General features: G+C 36.9%; 1 protein-coding gene across 1 annotated transcript in view; it reads left to right on the plus strand.

Moving 5' to 3' along the window:
* Positions 1-23180, plus strand: part of LOC128025456 (kinesin-like protein KIF19) — a 58543-nt gene that overhangs the window by 20522 nt on the left and 14841 nt on the right. The window contains exons 2-4 of the mRNA XM_052611855.1: positions 1-37; positions 21765-21875; positions 22076-22163. The exon at positions 1-37 is cut by the window's left edge and continues 44 nt beyond it. Of these exons, the coding sequence (XP_052467815.1) occupies positions 1-37; positions 21765-21875; positions 22076-22163 (236 nt within the window). The remainder of the gene's footprint in view (positions 38-21764; positions 21876-22075; positions 22164-23180) is intronic.

The raw sequence follows: 23180 nt of genomic DNA on the forward strand, positions 1-23180 counted from the left end.
AGGAGCCACTATTATAGCCCACAAAGTGGATGACCAGGTCAGACAAAACTGTTATTGTGTGTGTGTGTGTGGCACAGAGTCAGCACTACATTCTGCTTTAGCCTTCTCAATGAAGAAAACATGTGCCTAACTGCCTTAAAAAGGAGATTGCAGAATCACAATGTTCCTTGCGCTGTATATCTGTAACCTGCATTGAGTTTATTTTGACTATATTTGCTTTGTGCTTTTTTTGTGTTCGTTGTGGCGGATCACTGTTGTTTTCAGTCTAACACTAAGCAGGTGACTCAGGCTATTAAAATCAGCCAGGCTCTGAATAAAGCATTACTTTAATGAGGACAGCACTCACATTATTCAGAGAAAAATGCTTAAATTGGTAACAGGTATGCATGTTTTGTAGGTCAAGCGGTCTCTTCTTGTAAAATTGGCCAGAATATGACTTTATGCTATTACTCAAAAGTCAGCTATGCAAAAGTCAGCATCCATAGTATAGCCTGTTTCAGCTACAGAATAAAAAACTAAGAATTAAAAAGGTAACTACAACTCAGAATTCGGATTATTTTTATTGCAATTCTTAGTCTCACAACTCTCTTTTTTCCTCGTAATTCAGAATCGTCGCGAGATATAAACTATAAATTGTAATTTTGATTAAAAATAGTTCGACATATTGATTGAGATGATAACTAGCAAGAAATATAAAGTCGAAAGGCAGAATTGTGAGAAACAAAAAGTGAGAAATGTAAAATCAGAATTCAAAGGAAAAGTCAGAAATGTAGGATATAAAATCAGAACTGTGAGAGTCCGAATTCTCGCAAATCTGACAATGTAAAGGGTTTTTTTTGGTGGTCCAACAGGATGCCATTAACGCATTTATGGATTTTTAAATATAAAGCTTGTTTTATATATGAACTCATAAAAATAGGCTTAGATGTTGAGGAACGTGTCAAATTTATCTCCACTATCTAAAAGTCTTTCTTTAAAATAGTTTGGAAAAATCATATTAACCACACGCTAGTTTAAGTGTCTCTAGAGCTCTCATTGGCTGTAATAACCAGATGCTAACTCGTCCCAGTGTTAGTGAATGAGGCGAGTGTGGTCATATCTTCTGTCTCAAGGGTCTGAGTCACAAAGATAATTAGCCAACACTTTGAGACCTCTGCACGGCATGACATCATTTCATTTCCCTGCGTCTGCAACAGCAGGCAGCCATTATAATTATTTTCACCCCTTTCAATCTTAACTTGGATTGATTAATTGTTGTAATTATAGCTGTATTTGCGGGCATGTGTCAGACAGGGTGACGTTCATTTGATTTATATGAACAAAACACAAGTGCTACTTCTGAAATTCAAATTACAGACTGTGTTGCTAGTAGGGATGGGCGATATATCGCATGCGATTGTCACGCGCATTTCATCAGTAAATCCGGTTCCCTGTTTACCTCTAAATCGCCATCACCTGCTTTCAAATGGAACGCCATTTAATAGACAGAACCGTAGTTCATTATAAATATTGGCAATACCGCGTTCATTAACGAAGGCGATTCATCTGCGATAATGAACGTGATATTGCATAGCTTGTCAGTGATCTATTAAATGGCGCTCCATTTGAAAGCAGGTGATGTTGATTTAGCGGTAATCAGGGAACAGGCTTTACTGACAAAATGTGCGTGACAATCGCATGCGCTATATCGCCCATCCATTGTTGCTAGCAATACCACGATTTGATGCATTTAAAATGAATAGCTGGATTGCATGAAATGTATATTGCTTTGGGTAAAAGTCTATCTGATAAAAGAATAAATATAAATACTTTTTGCTTTTATATGTAGCATAACTTGATGCTATTTATATGTGTGTAGAGATATTTCAGTAGGATTTGGCTGTAACATGTTGCTGTGCTTATGGGATAATGCATACAAATACATAGTAATGGGTAGAATAGTCAATTTGAACTTATTCCATCATGGAATAATTAAAAAAAAAAAAGGTAATTGTGACTTTTTAATCTTACAATTCTGACTTTTTATCCTCACAGTTTAAAATTGGGCACATAAAGTTATTAACTTGCAGTTTTGAGAGAAAGTTCATAATTGTGAGATATAAACATGCAGTTGCGAGGTAAAAAAAAAGGCATTCGCAATTCTATTTTTTAGGGATGCACCGAAATTGAAATTCTGGGACGAAAGCAAAAATTCTAATTGCACTTTACCCGAAAAATGAAACTGAAAATGCCTTTTTAATAATTATTTATTTTTTTCTTAAATAATATAGAATACTTTTGTAAGACCTTTTTTAATTTAACATACTGTCATTAAAATAAAAATGCAAGCCAATAAAATTTTGGCAGCTGAAATTTCGGGGTTATCCCTAACCTCTATTTATTTATTTTTAGTTCAATGGCCTAAACAAATAAACAAAAAACAGAACTGAGAGATGTAAACTGAGAATTCAGAGAAAGAAAAATAATAATAATAATCTGAATTGTGCGATGTAACCTCAGAAATCAGAGGAATTGCGAGAAAAAAAATGTAAATAAAATAAATATTTATGACTTAAATTCAGAATTGTGAGTTAAAGTTGCAGTTCTCTTCAAAACACATTTTGTTTTTACATTAACCTGCAGTGTAGCATAATATTAAGTTGTTGTTGGATGCCAAATTTCAACTTGAAAGAGTTGTCTTCTGCGGTTACTGGTTTTCAGTTAGTTACTGTATGTTGTTGAATGGCTACTGTTGACTTCAGTCTTTCATGGACGGTCAGCTGAGGTGGTCATGTTTACATTCGAGCACTGGGACATAACAATGCAAACTGGTTATACAAGGGCTGATGGGATTAGTAGCATGTTCAGAAAGGTTTTGACACTGTGTATTATGTTTGTGCAGTCATCCCCATGAATAGAGAAAGAGAACAAGACTGCCAGTACCAACATATAATGAGCTTGTGTAATTGTAGGAAAAGATGTAAACACGCTCAAATACATACATGCATGTTTGCTGGAGAATAGCAAGACCAGTTCATGCTGGTCGAAGCTAGTTAGTAATTATCCGGATTCGCTGACAGGCCAAACTAAGCGCCTTTCTTATCTGTTTGTTCTCAACGTGCCATATGGCAGCACTGTCTACTCGTAGACTGTTTTTATAAGTTAGTGGTGTCCGTGGTGTTTTTTCCCCCCGATGGCAGACACTAATGGAGGAGTAAACCTTAAGAAGATGAGCTCACCGACAGGACTTTGGGTGGCTTAGACAGCAGCCACCTGCTCTTCTGTAGTTCCAACCACCTGACGGCTGTAGGATCATGCCAGCGTTGCCATGTCTTTCAAAGCTAAATCTGATGGCTATATATATATATATATATATATATGTATGTGGTTTGTGGAATTCTTGTGGAAAAATGGGTTTTCGGTAACGTAAACTTGACTTCCATGGCGAAGACGAGACGACACTTGCGTTACTAAACACTGTTATAATATCAGAATCCAATATCATTATTGAAAAAAAAGATTTAAATGTAGTTTAATAAATAAAAACACTCTTTATTCAAAATGCAAAGTACTTTCTTCAACAATAAAAACAGGAATAAAATATACTCCACAACAATTTGTATGCTTAGGGTTGCCAGATGTCAAGTTTAAATTAGAGCTTTTCTCTTAAAAGGACACATTTTCTGCACAGTGTTTTACTTTAACTTCACAATCTGGCAATCACGCACACAAACTCTCTACAGGGCAAAAAAGCACTGATGATGATCTGAAAACACTGACAAACTTATAGCCTAAGTTGGAGTTTGTTTTGGGGAACTCCATTGAGATGTTCTGCTTAAAGGTCCCATGACATGGAGTATTTTCTTTGTTTAAATGCTTTTTTAATGTTTCCTGAGGTGTACTTTATATTGTTAGTATGGTCTTTACATTTAAATTTAGAAATAAAAGGCATTTTTATATCCTGATTTTAGTCGTCTGGCTTGAATGCTCTGTTTGAAGGGGCGGAGACTCAGAGTAAACGACAACTGTTGTGATTGGCTGACATCTTTGCATTTGAAATGCGCATTACATCTGTAACCCTTGTCAAATACTTTTACAAGGTTTTTTTTTTTTTTTCTTTTCTTCTTACTTTTACAGCTGTCAAGATTTTTACGAATCGTGTAAGTGTTGATTATAGCATTATTTTGTAGATCTTTTCCCATCACATGAAAGGCTGCAGTGATGAGCATTGAGTAGACAGAGTCTGTTTATCGCGTGAATGCAGTGATCTCGTCATTGCAACACATTTTCTCTCACCATATACTTTCACTACAACTAACAGCAAACACAATATCGACATGAACACAGTAAGAGCTTAGTTGTGCAGCATAACAGTGTCATTCATTATAACAGCAGTTTGGGCAAGTGTGCAGATATACTTGCGATGTGTGATTAACAGCTCCGAACAATATAAAGGGAGCTTCTTTAATCACTCTCTGTAGTTTAATCAGAATTTAAATAACCGATTTGTTTCATGCTACTAAGAGAAACAATGTGACGGTGATCATTTAGTCACTGGCTTGATTCACTGATGCATAAACCGTATTAAACGATTTAGAAAGAAAGTCTGTGTGAACTTGAATGATTAGCTACACATCAGAAATCACTGATCACAGATCAGGCATTAATAAACACTGTCACTCACTCCAAACATGGATCATAGGAAAACATGAATATAATTTGGAATTATTGAGTTTAATATTAGGAATTTCAACATTTTCATAATGCAGAGTGTGCTAATTTATGTAATTTAATAAATCAGGAAACTATACAAGGTGAAATGAACAATGTCTATGGCTTGACAATTTCTTTAGTTGTCTCGTAGAAAGTGAAGTAATTCTGATGAAATTTCTCAAATGACAACAAACATGACCAGGAATTGTGATTTGAAGTTTTAAGCAAAATAATTGTGAATATCAGTATAAGCGTTATGCAGCATGACTTAAATATAAGGTTTTCATTGGCTAAAACTAGACTGAAATTTATAGACTTTTAGTCTTCTAAAACTTGACTTGAAAAACGTAAAAAAATAAAATTACAAAAAAAGCGTATAGGTTGACCAAAGAAGATACAAACTAAAAAGGACATTTGACACGGGACTTGACACAGGACAAACTTCAAAACACTCACACACACTAGCGTTTTACACAGGCAATTTTTATTTTATTTTTTTTAAATTAGATGCATGTTAATATTAGTCAAAGTATACCTCTACTAAACCTCAGAATAAACCTCAGATAAACGTTGACGACCGACCGTGACAAGAGACATAACTCTTGTATAATCAGATAAGCTTATTATGGAACATAAGCAATTAAAGCTCCGTCTTCAGCTTCATTGTTCGATTACATTTTATTGTTGAGACAGTTTTGTTGTTGCGTGATTAGGGTGTAATGATTGAAATGACCTCACACAAACTGTATTTTTTGGGGTCTTTTTTTTTCTTTTCTTTTTTTTAATATAGAATATACGTTTGAATGTAACATTTTTAAGTTACTTCCTCTCTTGATGTTTTGTAATGGATTTGTTGTAAATTAATTGTTTAAACATTGATAACAGTAAGAAATTTTTCTTGAACACCAGGTCAGCATATTAAAACATTTTCTGAAGGATTGTGTGACATATATATGTATATAAATATTCCTGTCTATAGATATTATTGATATATTGTTAAATACAAATGATTAAATATAATTCTTCATTGTGCCCATATCAATAAACAGCTGATCACAGCCTTACTTGTCGTTACTTAAAACTCTCAGCATCTTTAATAAATTCTGCTGTTCTGAACAGTCATATAAAAGTTATTTTGCATAACCGAAAGAGACTGGCAGCAGGAAGTGTTGCAGGAAGTCAAGGTAATCACTGTGGCCGTAATTACACACTCAGTATGTTCTTGACAACATATTGGCAGGGAATGAGATTTGGATGGAGTGGATGTGTCTCCTGTTGCTTTTAAAGGCCGTTAACTGTTCGGCTCACTAGCGTGTCTGTTTCCCCCTCTCGCTCACAAACAGTGGGCTGTGCCCTGTTGCCATGACAACCCACAGACAAGGTCAGGGCCATTGTTCGTTTTCGTTTTCCTGCCCCCCTTCACGAAACAACATAAGCGCTAATGAACTTAAAAGATGTAAGGTCTTCTTACTGTAGCTTCCAAAGGATGCTTGCTAACAAATACATCTAGTTATCCTGATCAGACTCACTTTGGATTATTATTTAAAAAGAATAAAGCTGCGGTAGGTAACTTTTGACGCTCTAGCGATTAATAAACAGAACTGATTGCGTCTTGCGGAAGAACATCGTAGCCGGATCTACTTCTCTCTGTTTATGTATATGAAGAATCACAAAGGTACTGGGTTACTCCACCGCTGTATCCCCGAAGCAATCTAAAATAGTGCGAATATAAACACTTATTATAGGTGCACCCTAGTGATTTGCTTATTATATACATTTTTCTACATTTTGAACACAAACAAAGTTACGGACCGCAGCGCTGATTGGTTATTTTTTACCGGGAGCGATGGAGTTTCTGCAAATGGCAATAGGACCACTGGGAGGAGCCAGAGGAGCTTGATTTTTTTCACAGATTATCTGTCTCATATTCTACTGTCAGGACATAATGACAGGTTTAATAAATATGTAAAAAATATTTTTTTACAAAAGTTCCCTACAGCACCTTTAATGCGCATTGTCCATTGCATTCATAGTACGATATTTTGCCATGTTGCGTCTCTTTTAGGTTAGCGCAGGTGGTTTGGACACCGCTGCTCCTACAAAGAAGAAAAGATGTGAAAGGAAGAATAGACCTCAGAGTTTCCCTTTAAAGACCTGGCGAGTAAACAAAGCCCTGCATTCATCCGAGTTCGAGTCGTACCTGATAACGCGGCAAATTCCCACCGTTGTGCACAACAAAGCCACCGCTTTGGCACTTCTGTATTCAGTTTCTGCCATCTTTCTCCTTCTCGTGTGTCTGTGAGGACATTCAAATTGCTTTCACCTTGAGTCCAATAACTGAGTGAATTCGCCCGAATGAGCCTCCCCCATGGCATCGCTCTTGCCATCCCACCGCTCCGCACGGATCAAAGATATTCATCTCCGGTATAATTATGATTATGGGCTTTCAAAGCGCTCGCCGCTTCCTGGGTCTTTTCTCCCAGTATTCTCAAGGTTTGCACTCGATGGCCCGGCTGTTGTTTTCTAGGCTTATTTTGGAGGGAGGATAATAACTTCAGGCCTGCGAGGGCTGAGGGACGAGTCTCACAAAATAGTGTGTGGTGTCTTTTACAGGCGTTCTGTTTGAATAGGCTCAGAGCTGGGCCGAGAAAGAGTTCCCCAAACAAAACCAGCCTTCAAGAGACAAGATTTAGGTGCAGCGCTGCTGGGGTAAATGCCAACTGTTAGACTCAGCTCTTTTACAGGTTGACTCTCTGCATTTGTGTTTTATGGTGGACGCACCCTGGACTGCTCTGTAAATGTCCATCACTGGAATACAGTGCCATTGGCCACATACAAGGGGCCGCCACGGCTCATATAGTAGTTTTCCACTCGCAGGTTTTTATTAAGACTATTATCTTTATACATTACAGAGTCTTTTTTTACATATAATGTTCTTTCTTCATATAAACAGTAAGAATGACAGGTTTATTTTCAAGTTTTATAATGTTAAATAATTGAGTTAATTTTCTGTTAAATTACATTTCAGCCCAAAGAACCTAATGAAATCGTTTGACAAACACCGATTTCTCACTGCATAAGCAAGATTTGCTTCTTGCTAATTCTAGGCATTAGGGGGAGGGACGTCCTCATTCTAGCGAGCATTTGACTTAATAAAGATGAGTCCTCAGTATTGTGATTTTTAAAGGAAAGTTGTAAATTTGACATTCGTATAAGCTATGCATACATTTAAAATAACTTGACTGAAATGAGCCAGGTTGATTAGAATTCAAATTTAAGGAAGCAAGCAACGTAACTTTGTAAATTGGTGGAATTTTTTTTTTTACAATGTATTGAGAAATTCTTTCTTGCTTTCAGGTGAATGGTGAAAAATCATGAACCAAATTAGCCAAGTTGTTGGCCTTTTAGGAGTGTTGACGTGTTAAAAATATGCCTTTGTTTACAATGCGAGCTGAGAAGTTAAGTGGATGTGTAATGGCACACTAATAGACTGTCTGAGCTCTTCCTGGTGACACGTGGGGTTTCTTTAAGTGGTTCTTTACTCATGTGTACAGACCCAGCTTATTCTGGACTCACTGTCTGATCTTCCTCTCTCTTTCCTCTATCCTCTCCTCTAAATCGGGTGAGGTGGGCTCTGTTGATAAGTCTTGAGCTTGAAGAGGATTGCAGTGTGCTGAAGGGTCCTCTAGCAGCACGTGAGAGCTTCTCGCTGCAGTCTTGATCGCATTGAGCATTGGGCTGAAATTAATGTAGAGCTCACGGATTCAAGCTGATGTGTGAGGATGGTGTTTAACATGTTGGTTTTAGGCTAAAATGCAGTGAGCGAACCCAAATCAGGACTGACTGATTCATTGCAAATAAAATTAAGCACCATTCACACCTGAATTGAGAGTGCCTTTTAAATTACGTGACATAGTTTAAATTCAATTAGAAAGGTTCAGAAATGATTTTGAATTTGAATCTAAGGAAGCGGAATTTAAATAAATTTAAAATTCAAAGAAATTCATATAACTGTAACTTCATCGAAAAGCGGTCTGTTGCCTTGATAAATCCTTGTTTGAAATGGGAATTTAGCGTTTTTTGGCCTAAAAGACAGATTCATTTTATTTTATTTTTTACATGGGTGGAAGATCACTTTCCCAAAATGCATTGCCTATGTTGAATCACTTTGAATTGCAATTCAGTAGATTCCTCATTCTGTTTTTCTAACTCAAATTTCAATTCACCTTCCTGTTTAACCAATTCCATTCAAATTCATTCTCAAACTCTGATATGTAAACAGTCAACTTACAGAATTGGCTGTATATGTCATTTACCACGGTGTTAGATATGATTATGTATTCTGATATGGAATCAGTAAATGATAAAACAAAAAAAGTGTTTTGTGCATGCTCTCAATGTAAATGTTCTTTTCCGCTAGTCTTTGTCCAGATCTCCTGCTTTAGGGCTGCCAGTGAAATGTAGCTGGATCTGTCTTTTCCCGTGTGGCACTCAAGCTATGATCTGGCAGAGCTTCAACTTTAACCCTACCTGAGCTCTCATTCTCTGCACAGGCAATAGGCAGTAACCCAGCTGGATCATGTAGAACTTTGGTCTTAACGGCCTATAAGTTGCATTTGTATAGCGATGGATAGATAGAGATAGAGAGACACGAGGAGCTCTCAGGTTGCATTGAGCTTCTCCGTTCTCAGAAGAGCACTCAGTGGTCTTAGTCACTGCTATATCTGAGATAATAAAGCTTTTTTGAAGCTCTCTGTGGTCTTAGAGGGCTTATCATGGGCTGTTATTTGATATTATCTTCAACTGACCTGCATGCTAATTCATAATGAGGCTCATGTTGGTTTTGCACTTTTTCACTTGTTAGCCAAAATGAGCGTGAGGTAGATTGCTTGTTTTTTTTCTTATCGTTTGTGTCCCATAGGGAGGAAGCATGTTGTTTCTCCTGCTGATGAAAGGTGCGTGTCTGAGGCTGTGCTCGGTGCACGTGAGTGATCATCAAGGGCACATATCCTGGTTTGGAGAGGTTACACTTCTGTGTCTTTTCGCACGTGAAAGATGATACTCAGGACTAAGATTTATGAAGAATTGCTGCCAATGTCATGTCATTTTTCAATTGCTTTTGGATAGGTTTCTCACAGGAACAGTTATGTAAGGTCATAATGACCCAAGCTGACAGGACAAAACATTGGTGATGGTCCCATTTTGTACCTGCTCTGCCAAGCACAGTAACTCAACATGTTCCAGATTATACATGATTGGAATCCAGAGAAAACACAGCTGGACACTTTCAGCACTGCGTGAAGCCCCACTGAAGTTTTCTTTTTGGTTTGAGTTCAAAGAACTATGCAGTGCATTTATTTTCTATTGAAATATTAAATCAGCAAGTAGTTTCCTGTTTGAATTGGTTATTTGGTGGTATTTTTTATTTATTTTGATAATATCACTTTATATATTTTTAATTTTAATTGTTTATCTAAAGTATAACACAGAATTGATGTTATGATTATGTTATGATTATGTTATGAATTTATATATAAATAATAATAATAATACTAAAATAATAATTATTATATTAGATTTAAGTTCATGTTTTTACTGGGAATCGAACCTATGATCCTGGTGTTGGTAGTGCCTATCTTATAGCTTTCTTCATCATATTTCTCATTTTCTCAGTAACATCTTTGCATGCCATATATAGTGTGGTCACAAAATCTTTTATTTTGTAGTAATTATATATTCATTTTGTAGCCTTTATATATCCATTGTATGATGTGAATTCCTTAACTGTTAGTTGTACAGTGTGACAGTATGTGGAAATTCTGTCTCCTTTGGTTTTAGTACAGCATGTGGTATTGTTTTTGTCCTTTACTGTGCTTTGTATAGAAGTTTGTTGACAATTCACTTTAAACTGTCTAGACCTCAGGGTGTAAATCTGTGTGATGTGTCCGAGCCATCGGTCATGTCCCACTTTGTTGTGCAATGCTGACCTCCATGTCTTGACCTGAAAGTGGCCTCTGATCGCATTCTGGGCTGGGTGGATGCCGATCATCCCAGCTGTGAAGCTGTACAAAGTCCCAGTGTAATCTCAGGAAAATAAGTACAGTAGTACAGGATGCGACTTGTAGGTGTGTGTCCGGTTGTAATTAACCTCTTTTCACTGTATTAACTTTAAAGCCCTTCAGTGAGAATGCAGATCAGCTTGACACTCTAAAAATATTGGGCTGTTATCCTTCTGGTACCAACAAGGATGTACTGTTTGTCTGAGATCATTACGTTTGTGAAGTTTAATATCTGCTCGGATTGTATGGGTGACTCCCCTGCTCATTCCCAGGCATGTCAGGGCCTGTTAATTTGGTGATGTTTTTCCACCTTGATGTGACCTGATGCATTGGTGTAGTAGAGCAAGTGCATGATCTTGATTTTTGAGTCCGTGCCAATAATATTGAGACGGTATTGAGAAAAAAAGAAAAGAGTGTTATAGACTCTGTCTTTATAATGTTCTGACCAAGTTGCCAGGAAACCGTACTTAGACCAAGGACAATGTAAATGCAACCACACAGCCAAAGCCAGGACTAGCTTTAAACCAAGATTCCATCTGAATCGCTTTGCATTTTGGCAAATAGTCCAATACACAATTGTTTTGTGGCATGTTGTTTATGGGACTTTGTACTGCATTGCTGTACCGGGAGAGCTACCAAGCAAGTTTACTACATCAGAAATGATGGAATGATCAGCTGGAAATGACAGTGAATTGTATGTATAGACACAGTTTAGGAGTTAAAAATAATAATAATTAGGGATGCACGATATTGGATTTTGGCCGATATTCGATATGCCGATATTTTCTAAATAATTTTGGCCGATGCCGATACCGATATCGATATATATACAAATATATACTGATATATTTACAAATATATACTGATATATTTAAACTTTAATTTTACTGAAGAGAAATCCATGTATCTCTTCTGTACTGATTCTACCATAAATTTATTATTTTACAAATGTAGACAGACATTCACATCTGAAAAACAGGTCAATTATTTCACTTGGAGAATATCGGTTTGGCTCATCGGCAGAAATATTCATATCGGCCGATACCGATAATGGTCATTTTAAGCTTTTATCGGCCGATACCGATGTTGTGCCGATATTATCGTGCATCCCTAATAATAATCCATTGACCCTATGTTGAATAGATTCAGATTTTATTCACTACTGTTTCTTGAAACTGAAGTATTTGGACACCCGACTTATATGACTTGTGGATTTTTCCCTACTGTGTTGCAGGCACGCCAAGTATGTTTACAACCGGTTAGCTTGGCCTTTGCATAGACTAGCACAGAGTGGCCTAAAGAAGGGTGATGTTAAAAAAGTAAAGGAACAAGCATCGCCAAGTAGACTGTATCAGGTTGGCAGCACTAGAACAGAGGAGCCACTCAAGGCCCTTGTAAGAGGAGAAACCATTGTTGGGGTACTGTGACGGAGAAGGAAAGAGTGGAATGAAGGGGGTGGCTGGCCCATCAGATAGCTTTCACCTTCTCAAAGCACAGCTCTTGGCTTTGAAAGGGCCACTCAAAGGTCACAGTCTTTTCAAGACTCGGAGCTGCAAGGTTTGTGTTTGGACCTATTGTTTGATGCTGCCTGCAGACGTCACGGATCCAGAGTGGACGGCTCTGTGAATCACTCGTCGTATTTCCAGAGCACAGCATGGAGAGGAAACCTCGTGTTCAGACAGGTGTCATAGATGCATGCCTTGTTACACAGAGTTTCCTGTTGAAGGTTAAAGAGATAACTGTTGATTCTTCTTCTGTGGAGCAACAAAAAGGTTAATTTCTTTTTTTCAGGAAAGATCAACTAGACCTTTATTCATCACACTGATAACAGGCTATTTTATTTTAATTCAGAAATTTTCATTTGTGTTGTGGTATAGTTTCTTGTAGTATCCTCAGAAAGGATAATTACCTTTGCCTCAGTGGTGAAGACAGTGATGTGCCATATGTTGAAGTGTGAAACTGATCTGACTAATTTAATGTGACATCACACCTGCAGATGCTGTGACTAAACTCATTAAGGGTAATGAAGGAAATTTGACACTTTTGTGTGTGTGTGCGCGCGTGCATGTGTGTATCATAAGAGGAAACATCATGGTCAGACAGGTGTCATGGATGCAGAAGCTATATATATATATATATATATATATATATATATATATATATATATATATATATATATACTTTTTTTTTTGGAGAAAAGATTAATTAAATTGATCAAACGTAACAGGAAAAGACATTTGCAGTATAATGTTGCTAAATATTAATATTTCAAATAAATGCTGTTCTTGTGAACTTTCTATTCATCAAATAATTTTGGAAAATTATGATTCACATTTTACACAAACATATCAAATATGATGACAATGTTTTTATTTATTTATTTTTATGCCCAACAGAAGTGGTCACTATGAAATGAAAGACCGTTATAAAAATAAAAATAAAGTGATTTTATGTTTTAGTTTTCAGCAATAAATACAATCATACAGGTTTGGAATATAATGTCAGTGACAAACTAATGGTAAATTAAATGTTTGTGTGAACTATTCAGAGAGATTGAATGGGACAAGACAGAAGATGCACTTTGTTGAAGATAACAAATGCATCTCTTCTGCTCGTTTCCTCATTCTTTTCTCCTCGTCTTGCTATGATTAAAGGTCTATTTTCCTCTAACCCTAACCATTGGAGCAGAATAGCCACTGTCAATGATACATTGCTTGCAATGTGCGTGTGACAGTGTTACACTGAGTTACAACCCTGCCTGATTGTGTGTGTGTGTGTGTGTGTGTGTCTTTCCCCCAGTGAGGCCCCTCTTCTACAGCTGCCCCTCTCTCACCGCCACCCTCCATCAGGCTAATAGCAACAGGTGTCTGAGTCGATCCACACCCGCTTCTCTGTAGCCATGACAACTAGCGTGTCACACAATAAAGGGAGGGGACATAGTATCTGGAGGAGATGCGCACATAGATTGCGGCGCAAACACACCTGCATTCATGCATGCTTTATCACCAGCAAGCACATACATGCATCTCTATGGGTACACAAGCAAACACACGATGAAGAGACACCCAGACAAACATCTGGCCACTGATGTTTGCCATCTCATCTTAAAGCCTGACTTACTTGCTATATGTGACTCAAGTTCATTTAACTCAAGTTTTTGAACACATTTTTGTTTACTTTTTACCCATATAGTGTGCCACATGATATGATATTCAAATATATTTACTTGTGATGTATGTAGTCAGCACTACTTAAGTACTTTTAATTATATTTATTTTTAAATAATTATGTGTGTGCATATATATGTGTGTGTGTGTGTGTGTGTGTGCGCGTGCGTGCGTGTGTGTGTTATTAAATTAATATTATTTTATTTTTACCATAATGCTGTCTCTCTCTCTCTCTCTCTGTCTTTTTGAATATTTTTTTCCTGTGCATTTATGTGGATGTGGGTGTGTGAAAAATAATAAATCATAGGCCAAAATGAATCTAAAGAGTTATAATTGTTCACTCATTAGGCAAAATATGACACATTTTCTACTTTTATATATATATATATATATATATATATATATATATATATATATATATATATATATATATATATATATATATATATATTGCTAAAAATAAAGCAATAATATTCGCTTTATGTGCAATGTGAACAATTAAATTATGCTTGGATTTTCCACACTTCCAATTCCTCTATACTTTCCAGATCATAAAAATAATGTTTTCATTTATTGTGTGCATGTTTCAGTAGTGCCAGGCTGGTGGTTTCATATCCCTGAGCTGTTCGAGTCAGGCTGACTGGATTTGGCGCTATGGGTTTTATTTCCCAGGGTAGCATCGAATGGCCCGTGTTACATCACAGCTTTATCAGTGACTCATAGATGATGCCTTAGAGAACCGAACTCTCTTATGAAAAAGCATGGCTGAGTCTACACACATCACAATGCCTGGATCAGTATTCTGAACAGATCGTATCACTCTGCCTCTGCTCTGTCAAGTTGTTGCATAATTGTGGGTCAATCTGACACCTCCTCATATCTTTTGTCTCCATCATTGGCTTCATGTAACCGCTCAGTATGCAGTCAGTAGCTCCTCTTTCTCTTTCATTTTCTCAGTCTTGTTTTTCTCCTGTCGGATAGAGTAGTTTTATTAATTAGGAGGCTCACCCTGTTCTCCCCTAGGATTTGTCCTGCTCAGTCAAAACACGAAAACATTTTGAGCCATGTCATTGTCAAAACATTGCTCTAACCAAGACAAAAATGCAGTTTTAATAAACGATGCGAGTTTGGCGTGAAAGAAAACGCTCGTGTGAATAATGAAAGTTGAGAGGAGTCACTGGGAAATAATGGCACAGAAATGACACACTTTGCTTTAAAATGACTGAAAGCTGCTGCATTTTGTAGTATTTTAAACATGGACAATCAAAGGTACTACTATTACTCACAACACCACATTTGTTAATAAATTAAGTTAAGTGCTCTAGGGCTTAAATGCAAATGCTTACAGTGAGAAAGTCAAGGCATCAAAATGCAATTTTATTGAATGCGTTTTATAGTAGTGCTTTATAAAAATAAAAAAACCCTCTCTCAATATATAAATGTGCTGCTATATTTGTTTTTTTATATATAGTACTGTATGTATTTATTTTTTATTAAATTTTGGATTATTCATTTGCGCTATCATTTATATTAATTTCTAAATTTGTATCTTTCTTTATTTCTTTCTTCCTTATCTTTAACCTGTTTGTTGTCTATTTTATTAGCTTTTATACGTTACAAATGTTCAGTAAGACATGTTGAAGAGGTTCTGATATTGAACTGTAACTCTAAACAAGAAATAGTTGGAATCATTTATTTTCAGAACAGAAAATAATGTAAACACCAGCCTCACGTTTAGTATGATGCTACTTTACATAAATCTCTTCTGGAGTCTATCTGACTGAATCTCATCTCAGATTTTTTGGGCTATAGAGTCACAATAGTTGAGTGAGTCCATCCCGAAGGAGATACAACCCTTCCACCTCCTTTCTGATACATTATGACCACTGCTGTGTTTTAATAAGCTGGATAGATCCCAATATTCACCTCCTTTTGCTGCTAATCTTCACCTCGTGGTTAATTGGTAACTTCATCCGCCTGAATGGCTTGGACTGTCACCCCCAGCGACTGTGCCATTCTTTGTGCTTATTTAAATAACACCATATTGCTAATTGATTTCATGCTGGTGCATTAGCAGGCTGTTGCACAGACCTTGGCTGATCTTTGATGCCATTTAATATTTTACGACTACGCTTTGCTTTTAATTTTAGCTCCCTTTATTCACGCATGGCTTGTTTTGTTTTTGTACACCGAATTATATTAGCAGGTGAACTAGTTTGCAGATAGGTGTGCATTGGCGGAATCATTTGATTGACATTTCATAAAGTATTGTGCAGTGTAATGATGCCTAAAGGCTCTCATGTCACCTTTATGAACGTATGAATTAGTCAGTGGACTAGTGGAGCAGTTAGTGTCTGGCCAGGTGAATGCCCTCCGTCCTTTATGCAGGTGGAAACCAAAGATGGCTTTCCCGAATAACCTTTAGCCCTTTAATAGGGCCTCTTTTGCTCTCTCCTTTGTGGCAGTGAGACTGAGAGGGGAAACCTCAGAAATGATGGTTGACCAGTGATTCTCATCAGTTTGACAGGCTTTTGTTTTGCCAGCTTTGGACAGCTTTGTTTTTTTATGAAAGATCTGTATATATCAGCATCGATTCAGTATATTAGATGATTTTTCTAAAGGATCATGTGACCCTGAAGACTGGAGTAATGGCTGATGAAAATTCATTTTTTGAGAGCATAATACTTCTTTCAGAAACATTTTTTAAAATCTTACCGACCCCACATAATATAAAGCTGAAGTAAACGTCTCAAAATGTAAAATATAAACTATTTGTAAATTAATTGTATGATTTCTTAATATTTTAAAAAGATCACAGTACATGCAGGTTTTAGTATTGACTATTATCAAAAGCAGGGATCATTTCAGGTGAGTGGAAACTGATCAGTGACCCAGTACTGATTACAGTGTGTCATTCTCTCGTGCCATGTAAACTATACTGGCACTGGTGTCTTAAGAATATTAGGATTGGCCAAACTGCCACGCTACAGCTGTCACTGTGTGAATGGTGGGATAACATAAACTCACACACCAATGGCTGAGAGCACGATAACTGTACTCTATACTAAATATATACTAGGGATGCACGATATTGGATTTTGGCCGATATTCGATATGCCGATATTTTCAAAATAATTTTGGCCGATGCCGATACCGATATCGATATATATACAAATATATACTGATATATTTAAACTTTAATTTTACTGAAGAGAAATCCATGTATCTCTTCTGTACTGATTCTACCATAAATTTATTATTTTACAAATGTAGACAGACATTCACATCTGAAAAACAGGTCAATTATTTCGCTTGGAGAATATCGGTTTGGCTCATCGGCAGAAATATTCATATCGGCCGATACCGATAATGGTCATTTTAAGCTTTTATCGGCCGATACCGATATTGTGCCGATATTATCGTGCATCCCTAATATATACCCCTTATGTGCATGAGACACATCTGACTCATGTGCATTAATATTCCTGACACGGAAGATGTTACCCAATGTCAGCTACCAAACTACTATGTTTTCATGTTTTCTGAAAGAAATCTCTCATGCTCAGCAAGGCTGCACTTCTTTTATCTAAAAATACATCAAAACAGTAATATTGGGAAATAATATTACGATTTTAAATAGTTAGTTTCTGTGTGTATATATATATATATATATATATATATATATATATATATATATATATATATATATATATATATATATATATATATATATATATATTAGGGGTGTAACGGTTCACAAAATTCACGGTTCGGTTCGATATGATACACTGATGTCACGGTTCGGTTCGGTTCGGTTCGATACGTTTTAGATACAGCAAAATGTAAAAACATCTCAACTTTTCAGAATGCCGCAAGCGCACCGCGGGTCATGTGACAAGAACCAACCAATCAGCTTCATCCTTTCCCGTAACAACGTTGAGAGCTCAGCCAAGATGAAGGAACAGCTGATCATAGTTGTATATGGATTGCAATTTTGAAATAAATTCAGTAGCAGAGCTACTGCAAGCGATTTTTAGAGCTGCAAATCCATTTATCCTTCGCTGAAATTTCCGCGTCTCATGGAGAGAGCACGTCATTGTTGCTTAGCAAAGACAGACGCCTCAGGAGAAAGACGCGCTTAGCGTTTTCCATGCGTTTTTAGGCACGATATGTGAACGGCCCCTAAGGCGCTCGCTCACTCAGCACGCGCTGAAGGCTCGTTGCAAAATGTCTAATGCATTTAACAGACCAGAAATATAAGATCCTAAAATAACCAACAGGTCTGGTGTTTGGGTTGGATTCCCTGTAAGCTATAGTGTCTAAATGCTGCAGGGATAGTTTGCTGCGTGCATGTTTCTCCTTTTTTTCGTCTTTTCCCAGATAGTACTGACGCATATATCCCAGATATTCCCGCTGTTTTTTTTTTTTGTTTTTTTTTGTAATCCCGCTGGTGTACCCTGTCATGTTGCAGATGCGACATACCGTTGTTTATTTATCCACCACTCTCTTGCCATCACCATTATAGCTTAAAGGGAATCCAAAGTGCACCCAAACACCAGACCTGTTGGTTATTGGAGGATCTTCTCATTTCTAGTCTGTTAAACGCATTGGCTATTTTGCAACGAGCCTTCAGCGCGTGCTGAGTGAGCGAGCGCCTGCTGAGTAGCCTAACATAAACATATAAGATGGTGTTTTTTTCTTCTTCGGGAGTGTCAGGGGCGTTGCCTGTTACGTTGTTTGGGTTATTGGGCTACCTTGTTGAACGCATTTCATTATATTTCTTTCTCTCTCTTTTTTTTTTTTTTCAAATATAATTAATTACTCCAACGAACCGTTCGGTATACATAATGCGTACCGCGTACCGAACCGAAAGCGTCGTACCGAACGGTTCAATACGAATACGCGTATCGTTACACCCCTAATATATATGTATATATATTTAGAAATAATTTAGAAATAGTACATTTCAGAAATTCAGGAAGCTTATAGGTGCTGGAACCTTCTGTAAAGTGCTTTTTAAGTAAAACACAATACTGTCAATTACATTCAGAACATTGGAAACACTGACTATTAGAAAACATCTCTCTGTTGCTTCAGAGGCCACAACATATTAAGTCCAACTCTCAATAACCTTGGCCAAAACAATAAAGAGTTCAACATAAGCTGATGCACCAACAAAATAATACATAGTTCAACATAAAGTGTAAAGTCCACGCTAGCTGCTATATGTTTTGCGTTGAGGTGATACTTGAGACTCGATGTGCTGCGTGATATGCGAACGCTAGTTGGTGCTCCAGTATAATCGGTCCGACGACACTCATGCAGTGAGAAACGTTCCGCGGTGCAAAAATACGTTATTAAAAATGCGGAATTTTTTTTTCTGTAATTAATTAATCTTAGTTAATGCGTTATTTTTTGTGTAATTAATTAATCTCAATTAACGCGTTAAAGTCCCGGCCCTAATATATATATATATATATATATATATATATATGTTATTTATTCCTGTGAAGGAAAAGCTGACTTCTCAGCAGCCATTACCCTTATATAACTCGATAAAAACACGATGCATTTATTTCAGGATCCTTTGATAAATGGAAAGTTCAAAAGAGTAGCGTTTATTTGAAATATAAATATTTTTATTTATATCATTATGCTATGAAACGTTATATTAAACTATAAAAAGTTCATGATTTGATTTTGGGAGTCCCACAGACCCTTAAAGTCTCATGCATGCTATGTCAAATGTAATTTAGCGTTATTTTTTTGGTGTCTCTCAAATGATTCGTTCGAAGATTCATCTTTTCAAACCTTTCAGCCTTACAACTTTGCAGACGGCTTACTTTCACATACAGCTATATTACACACTGCATGAAATTTAATTTTCAAAAATCCATTATATATATATATATATATATATATATATATATATATATATATATATATATATATATATATATATATATATATATATATATATATATATAACATAATATAGACAGTACATGTAAAACAGTGCATTAACTTTTTGTCCATCCCATTTGTAGAAATGCAGTGAGGCATGTCCTTTACACCTTGTACCCACCTCTGTCAATCGGGTTCCTGAACCAGTCTTTTCTCTTCCCCTGTTTGCGAAGAAAATCTTTATGTTTGCATTGTTCCATTATAATTGGCCTCTTTTAAAAGTCAGATCTCCTCTGCTGCATTTGAATTGAGAGGCTTCAAAGAGAAAGTTGTGTCTGTGTGTTTGAACGGGTCATCAAACCATTTGGGTGTTTTTTCATGAGGCATGACTGACTTGAATATTGGCTCTAAATCTGAGGCACTTCAGAACAAGTGTTGCTCTTGACACATCCACATTCAGCCTCATGGCTACATTTGGAACCGTCAGAGCCATCAATGGGCTCCTTAAATGATCCTGACCTCCATTAGGAACATTTTCTAAAATGCAGAGGGAAAAATAAAAGCTAAATTAAGCTTGGTGTCTTGCATCATGATTCACTCACCTTTTGCTTTTAAACCACACTAGCCGCATCTTTCATGTGGATCCATTATGATATTTCTATTTAGAAGTGTTGTGATGACACTCTGCAGTGTTTCCACCGCAGGAACTTTACCCAGGAACTAGGGACTTTTGGTTTGGTACTCGGTGTGTTTCCTCTGCAGGAACCAGGAACTAAATAAAGTTCAGGGTAAAGAATTGTCCCTGCTGGCGAGGTTGTACTTTTTCAGTAGTACTCCGAGGCAATGGTATTTGATATCCTGTTTAGCTTTATTGTAAATATACAGTGAGGAAACTTGCAGTATCCAAGGCGAGCTGACTGATGTTATCATGTACGCTGCTGATGGCAGAATTATGCGGACATCACACCCCAGAAGTCCGAACTACAGAGGATGCAAGTCCAAAATCAGCTTACTTTGTATTGAGAAACGCGCGCAGACCTACAGTACAGACCAAAAGTTTGGATGCACCTTCTCATTCAAAAAGTTTTCTTTATTTTCATGATTATGAAAATTGTAGAGTCACACTGAAGGCATCAAGGGCTATTTGACCAAGAAGGAGAGTGATGGGGTGCTGCGCCAGATGACCTGGCCTCCACAGTCACCAGACCTGAACCCAATCGAGATGGTTTAGGGGTGAGCTGGACCGCAGACAGAAGGCAAAAGGACCAACAAGTGCTAAGCATCTCTCGGGGAACTCCTTCAAGACTGTTGGAAGACCATTTCAGGTGACTACCTCTTGAAGCTCATCAAGAGAATGCCAAGAGTGTGCAAAGCAGTAATCAAAGCAAAAGGTGGCTACTTTGAAGAACCTACAATATGACATATTTTCAGTTGTTTCACACTCTTTTGTTATGTATATAATTCCATATATAATTCCACATGTGTTAATTCATAGTTTTGATGCCTTCAGTGTGAATCTACAATTTTCATAGTCATGAAAATAAAGAAAACTCTTTGAATGAGAAGGTGTGTCCAAACTTTTGGTCTGTACTGTACGTCACCAGACTATTTGCCTAATATTCCCGGTACTTTAGACCGTGGTGGAAACAGAAAGCTACAGGTCTGTCGGCGAAAATAGTTCCTGGGGAAAACGTTCCTGGTACAATTGTCCCGGTAATTTCGGTGGAAACGCGGCCTGTGTCACTGTAACTGAGGTAAATGGCCTTTGTAGTTAATGTTAGGTGATAGCTAGCTGTGATTACCTGTAAAGCCTGGTGTCAGGTAGCAAGTAAAAGGCGAAAATGGTTATGAGATACACTCCGCACATAAATGCAGTGCATATAAAACCTGTAAGTTTTAACCAAATGTACTATTATTCATTTATTCTTTCCCTCATTTTCAGATGGTGGTGTTGATGGACCCCATGGAGGATCCAGATGATATTCTTCGAGCTCATCGATCCAGAGAGAAGACTTACATGTTTGATGTGACCTTCGATTATTCAGCCACGCAGGCAAGCCCATTCTGTGTCTGTGTATGTTTGTAAGAGTGGATCTGAAGCACGTGCATATATACATAAGTTAATATGCTTTCCAAAAGATCACATTTACGCAATTTTATTTGCTTTTAAATGCATATGTGTTTACTGTGCGTCTTTGAATGAAATGGATGAAAATACATACACACAACATGTTTTGTATGTGCTTTCCTTAGGACGAGGTGTACAGATCCACCACTAAAGCCTTGATTGAAGGTCTCGTATCAGGGTACAATGCCACTGTTTTCGCCTACGGACCCACAGGTCAGTACAGATACACAGGAACAAATAATCATACCAATGTCTTTTTTTTTTAAATTTTTTTGTTATATCTTGGTAATTGTATAACAGTCTTGTAATAGTGCCTTTGATTTAAACTTAACTAAAATAAGGCTTGGAGCTAGTAAATTTTTATCATTACAAGCAATGTTGCCCAGTCATACTCACAAAAACAAATTGCACAACAAAGTTTATGTGTGAGAAAAAAATCTAATCAGTAGGGTTTTAGACCCAAAAAAGACCCAAATATGTAATAATGATTGGCAAAACATGATATTTAAGGGTTCAAAAAAAAAAGTCACCCATTGTTCATTTACATATGTATTCATGTATGTATGTTCTTACAATGAATTGCCATCAAACTGGGCACTACTAGTACTAGGGCACAAGGATTAAGCCTTATCAACCTGATCTTCTTTCCTCCTGTTTACGGAACAGGTTCATTCAACAAAGTCGCATGCACGGATAAAAAAACCAAAAAAAAAAACCCTTTACAATAATTTAATATTTTAACCTATAGCTTACTGAATTCCAGCTGTTAGTAGCACATTATATGGTAATAAATGCCTTAATTTAAGACCTGTTTTAATTGTTGCTTTGAATTGAATAAAAGTTTGTTCCTGGAAACCAGATGTCCGTGTGGCTCCTGTGTCCTCGCGTGCTCTAATCTGTCCTCAGAGTGACTTTTACTGACTGTTCCTGTCTGTGGCCGTGGCTATATAAAGCTTAGATCTGTGCTCAGCCTGACTGGATAAAGCTACCTGTAACATTATGTATCACTCACTATGACTCACCTCACACCTGTGCCTTCTGTTTATGCCATGCTGATGAACATACACTAATTATCTATAATTATTTAACATTTGTGATAAGAGGTAGTGTAGTTTAGAGCACAGATTTTCAACTGGTACGCCTGCTTTGTATCACAGGCAGCAGGAATGATGCTATAGGCAACAAATAAAATGCCATTTTTAATTATTTACATATGGCATTGTGTCGTGT

Source organism: Carassius gibelio, chromosome A12 (assembly GCF_023724105.1).
Source record: "Carassius gibelio isolate Cgi1373 ecotype wild population from Czech Republic chromosome A12, carGib1.2-hapl.c, whole genome shotgun sequence".
Taxonomy (NCBI): Eukaryota; Metazoa; Chordata; class Actinopteri; order Cypriniformes; family Cyprinidae; genus Carassius; species Carassius gibelio.